The sequence below is a fragment of the Halyomorpha halys genome, unplaced genomic scaffold (genome assembly GCF_000696795.3).
Source record: "Halyomorpha halys isolate HHAL.00 unplaced genomic scaffold, Hhal_1.1 Scaffold1112.1, whole genome shotgun sequence".
Taxonomy (NCBI): Eukaryota; Metazoa; Arthropoda; class Insecta; order Hemiptera; family Pentatomidae; genus Halyomorpha; species Halyomorpha halys.
The window spans coordinates 39,957-46,145 of NW_027110327.1; the positions used below are offsets into that span (position 1 = coordinate 39,957).

Sequence of the window (6,189 nt, forward strand, 5' to 3'; positions counted from 1 at the left end):
GCGGTATAAGAAAAACTCAAATATTAATTAAACTACTTAAGCCAACTTTTTGCCCCACATGGCAGGATTTCCTCAGGGCTAAAAAAGAGACAAACAACTAAAATAAAGTAAGAGAATAGATAACATGAAATAAAAATAAACTAAGGTATGGCTAAAATATGGGAAAATTTATGTTAGATATAAAACAGGAAAATCTACGGGACCATATCATATTAGAAATAAGTAAATAGTCGAGCCCAGAGCACCCTGGCATTAAATTATATAAAATGAGAAGAAAGAATAAAACCGAAATGGCCGACAAGAGTGCGGGGAAGGTATGGAATCCGCAGAGAGCTAATAAGGCAGATTCGAACCATCGGCAGGAACAGTACCAGTATGAACTGGCTCAATTACTACAATTCTATTGTAAAAGAAAGAAAGAAGGTAATTCAAACCATAATCAATACCAACACACCCAAGCAATGCACATTGAAGATAGCCGACATTAACAAGCATTTTAGAAGCCTCTTTGAAAAAGAGAACCTCCGCAAACATGCGGACTATGAGAAATGCTTATGTCAAATTTGATGTCCATTGATATCCATGTGATGAAGAAAGCTATTAAGACATTATTGGAGTCATAGCCAGGGCCTGATGGTGTATTGTTCCGCACAATAAAATACTTCGATGTAACACACATCATTAGGCATATTGCAGAAATCATGTTGAAGGCGGGGTATGTACTAGAGCCTCTATGGCAGGGGCGCACAATATTGGTCTACAAGGAAAAAGGAGACTCAAAAAGTATTTCCTCCTGGAGGCCAATGACAATATACTCGATTGTGCATTGAATCATTGAAAAAGTTCTGGATTCTGAATTGAAAAAGCAGATAAGGGGAGGGAGGTGTAGGTGAACAGATAAGTGAAGGAATAGAAAGAGATATTAATAAATGTCTCCTGTAGTCAGGAGATTTCAGTGAGGTAAGAGATGAAAGGAGTGGTCATTACTACTATTATGATTCCTACTATAGTCTGCAATAATAGCACCCACACTTTTCATCTCCTCAAGAGAGGTCGTTACTACTATTATGATCTCCACCATAGTCAGTAGTAACAGCAACCACTCTTTTCATCTTCTCAAGATTGGTCCTTACTACTATTATGATCCCCACCTTCCTCTGTAGTAGCAGCACCCACTCTTTTCATCTCCTCTTACCTAACTTTGAAATTTTCAGTGAAGACCTTCATTAATATCTCTTTCTATTCCTTACGAGCTATCAGTGGCAGAAATGAGAAACATTTCACTCAATGAGAAAAAGAGATTGTGGATGCTGATTAGGAATTTGAATAATGCTAAATATGAATCTAAAGATTGTTAATTTTATTTTTTTATATGTTCAGTTTCACTGTAAATTGCTATTGTTTGGTTCAGCAATAAATTAACAATAAAAACAGTGGTTATTATTATTTACTCGATTCTATTTAAAAAAGAAAAAAATTATTTAATTATTTATTGATTTTGCCTGGAACTGATGAAGTATTAGATTTTGTGAATAGTGCACGCACAAAATCCAATTTATCCTGGTTAGTCTAAATTTATTGATTGTTTTTATACTTCAGTAGTTTTATCTTGTCAAGTTTAGATTGCCCTCATCGAGGCCTAAAACTAATGAAAAATATCAAAAGAAGTTTTATCATTACTTTGTGTTTCTTTTCTCGAATGCAACCCCCAAATCAACGTAATTAATTTGGTCTTGATACTTTGTTTATTCATTCTATTCTATTCACATTTCTTGATTAATTTTCTATTTCAATTACAAAAAAATATTATCTTCTATGTTAATTTTATTTACAATAAACTGGGTGCAAAACTTACCTTTAAAACAAATACATGATTTTCATCAATCACTAGTGCTTAGTCCAGTATAGTTACACAGTATAAATCAAGTTTTTAACTGGCACTAGGAGAGAGGAAACAAAAAAAAAAAGTTTAACTATTCTAAATAACTTGAAAGTTGTATGAATAGTTATATTAAATAGAAACTAATTTCAAGTTATTACTAATGATAAAAATTTTATATTTATTATATTAGCTCAAAAACAAAAAAACTTACTTTGATTTAAAAAAAGAAAAAAACTTACATTTAAGTTAAAATAAATAATTAAATAACAATTTTGTTTTTTTACAATGATACAGATTATTAATTACAACAACCTAGGTCTTCGATATTACAATATTTAATGGTCAAACCATTCTGAATGTTCAAGAGCCAAGAGACAATATATTATCTAAGTCAACAATTTTGAAAAATAAATTAATAAAAAAACTAGAATAAGATCGTACACAAGCCTACTTTAGCTCGCTGTAAAACAATCAATTATAATTCCCCCCTCCCACCCGACTTCATTACACCTACAGCACAGGAATGTAAAAAAAAAAAAAAAAAAAGGAATATTATAATAAAAAAAAAAAATAATACATTTTAATAATACAGTTTCAAATATACTTTTGTTCAACTACTCAAGTTCCAAAACATTGTACAGAATCAAGATTCTAAAATCAATATAAATCCTATACAGATATTGCGGACATGTACGTATATGATACATAAACATGCACGCTCACTGATATAAACATAAAATATCACTTTCATGAATTTGTTTAAACTAAATACATATATATATATATAAATTAATTAAAAAGTTCATTTTATAAAAGTGAGTTGGAGATGCTTCACTGTATCGTAGCAGACGGGGGCGGAGGAGGGAGCTGCTGCTGCGGTACACTGGCGGGCGACGCAGGCATCACTTGCTGTTCCGCGGCTAGTCTTCTTACCGCTTCTTGCCGAGCTCGGAATTCAGCAGCTTTCAGTTGTTCCAAATGAAACTGCTGTTTTTCGGCAATCAACTGTTGCCTTTGATACTCGAGACCTTCCCTTTCTTTCTCCATTGTAGTTTCCAATTCTTCAAAATGCCTCAATTTGATTTCGAGTTTTTTCATCTGAGTTTCGACTAGAAGCGCGACAAGAGATTTGATTTTCCTCTCTTCCACGGCAGCCAAATGCTTGGCTTTGACTGCAGCCGCAGCTAAAGCAGCAGCCGCGGCTGACTGAAGCTGCGCATCTTTGACTAGCCTCTCCCTCTCTGTAGTTTCTTTTGACGGTGGTTGTTCAGTTTCCTTCTTTTCTGTTTCGTCTTCGGGATCTGCTGCTTTGACCGTGCTCTCATCAGATTTGCTGTCAGATTCAGCTCCTTTAGATATAGCTTCATTTCCTGATTCACCGTCACTCTCCTTCTTCTCTTTGTCAGATTCCTCATCTTTCTCAGGGGCTGTGCCAGCTATTCCGCTCTAACAAACAAATTTAATTTAAATACAATTTGAAAAGATAATTATCAATACGACTCTGTATATACACTTCAGATTCAATTAAGATGTTATATTAGAATAGGAACATAAAATAGGATTGATAAAAGAAAATAAAAATAAATTTATTTTCTAAATAAAAGAATTTTTCATTAGGAATTGAAAACCATGAAGATCTATGCATCCATGACAAGTCTTTTTATAGGGGTTTATAACTTGCAGATGCACAGATAGCAAATAACTAAATCGTTAACTTTTATTGAGAAGTAAATGGTGTATGGTTACAGTTTTCTTTTCTTATTTTCTATTTGGACATCTTCGTTACTGCCCTGATGAAGACCTGTAGTGTGACTGAAACGTAGTTGAAACTGTTTTTAATGGCTTTTTTTTTGTAAATCTGGAATATCTCCTTAATTAATGTACCATCAACACTCTATTCATATATAAATAGGAATTTTATCTTCATTGCTTACAATATATATAAAAGTTTACAGTGCCTTTAATTATATTGTGTTTATAGCCAAATAATAATGATGGGAACCGAGACGCCATGAATTCAGTACTTTGTAAGCAAGTACTGTTATTTATAAGATTTTTTTTTAAGATCACGCCCAACCACCAGATTTTTCCTCAATTAAGGGTACTCACTTTATGAGGCTGGATAAACTATCCAATCAAACTGGATAGTTGAATCACGACTACAATGTAACTGAAAATAAGTATCTATTATAGCGGAATTTGAAGCTAGATCCTTGGAGTTTATAGCATAGTACCTTACCACTGTACCACTACACTCCTATGTTCTTAAGTTAATAAAATTAAAAATTAATATAAATATTATGAGTTTCAATTAGTACCTGAAGTAATCCTGCAGCAGGATCATATTTTCCATCAGCGGTAGAAGCTTCCACATTTTTTATATGTTGATCTAAAAGTGCTGCGGGGACTTCATCCTTCAACAAATTAAAAAAAAAACATTTAAACTCACAAATGTAATAAATTAAATAAATAATAATTTTTACCATGGGACATATCATTCATCAAAAGAACAAGTTATTAAAGCTATTATATTCCTTTATATAAAAAAAATTGTTCATTACGTAAAAGATATCCAGATATCTTATACGTAATGAACTCCTGAGCTAATACATACATTTTGCAGAAGTATTCAAACCTCCGTACTTGGTTCAGAAAGACTCACACATTAAATACCTCTAATATTAATGCCTCCTATTCATTTAATTAAGTATATTAAATTAGAAGATAGATGTTGAGGGATTTTGATCTGATTCTAATCTGATCACGGCTCATGATGAAGTTCATTTCGATTAGGAGAAAGATGAAAGAGTAATATGGGAACTTTTGACAATTAGTAATTTCAACCCTATTCTTGGCACAAGTATCATTAATCTGTTGAATATTCAACCTCCCAAATCTTAAAATTTGGTACATAAACAACATTGACAGTTTGAACCCTTATGTTAAATAATGTTACCTGTTAAAGGTATAGTGAAAATTATGAACAACAATTTTTTATTTTTCTGTTTTAGTAAAAATTTTTATTTTAAGATTTCCTGATGTGGGAATAACAAATATAAATTTTGTTCCTGCCAAGAATAAAACAGTTTAACAATGAATAATAAACCAGTAAGGCAAGTTCGGGTGGTCTAGGCTTGTTCCATTCAAATCGAATTCTGCTATTTTTCCTTTAAACTCCTTTAGTTATTCATAAAATTCTACAATCTATTTTATTTCTTCATTGTTTATTGTTGCTAACAATGGGAGCTGGTTATTTTTTTTTTAAATAAACAGAATTATAGCTACTTCAGAGGAATATTTTTTGAAAATTTGGCAAATTGAGGATAAAACCTATCTGATATTAAAGGTCACTTAATTTCTCATTGATTAACTAAGTGATTGACGAAATGAATATTAATAAAAATATTAATGTATGTAATTTCAACTAAATATACTATTTTGATATCAAACATCCAATTGTGATCAATTAATCTGTATACATCTCCAAATCTTACTTAGTCAATTGTGAAGCATTACTGGGTCTGCTAGTTAATGATAAATATAGATAAAATTTTAAAAAAGCATTTTAAAAAATATTGCAACCACATGTTTAAAATCTAAATTGATGGTTAAATAAAGGTCTATATCATTATCATTAATTATTCACACTTAGGGGCTCCATATATGACTAACTATAGTAAGCCTGAATGATTAGTGATAGTAGGCCTGAATGATTAGTGATAGTAGGCCTGAATGATTAGTGATAGTTGGCCTGAATGATTAGTGATAGTTGGCCTGAATGATTAGTGATAGTTGGCCTGAATGATTAGTGATAGTTGGCCTGAATGATTAGTGATAGTAGCTCTCAATAAAATTGGACGAGTCAGAAAAAATAGTGACAGGAGTTTTGATAGATATCCTACTCAGAGCCAGCCAGAGAGCTAACAATAATACATAATATATTCTTAAGAAATGATTAATGCTATACTACGTTCAAGCAACAAATTAATTCCATTAACTTGAATTTTTTTTATGGTATTATAATTTGTTTTTCATATTGTAACTCATAACTTACAACTTATTGAGGATTACTATAAGCAAAATGAATTTATTTATGGTCAGTTAGCTGCTTCCCGTCCCCTTTTACACGCCACTATCCCTGATGAAGACCTGAAACTCAGGTCGAAACGTCGGCATAAAATAAATAAATATTGTTTTGTTTATTTATGTTGTTCTTTGCTGACCGCACCCCCTGATAAACTTCTTCAAGCATGAATTTATTTATTTATTTATAATCTTAATATTTTCTTGAGACTGGTAATTTTTTA

At 31.7% G+C, this 6,189-nt stretch overlaps 1 protein-coding gene across 2 annotated transcripts in view; it reads right to left on the reverse strand.

The window, feature by feature from the left end:
• Positions 1-2,456: 2,456 nt before the first annotated feature.
• mor (SWI/SNF- related protein mor) overlaps positions 2,457-6,189 on the reverse strand; it is a 29,481-nt gene continuing 25,748 nt past the window's right edge. For both annotated transcript variants that reach the window (XM_014432767.3, XM_014432766.3), the window contains exons 14-15: positions 4,201-4,296; positions 2,457-3,328 (exon numbers count right to left, since the gene is read on the reverse strand). In XM_014432767.3, the coding sequence (XP_014288253.1) occupies positions 2,714-3,328; positions 4,201-4,296 (711 nt within the window). In that variant the 3' untranslated portion in view covers positions 2,457-2,713. The remainder of the gene's footprint in view (positions 3,329-4,200; positions 4,297-6,189) is intronic.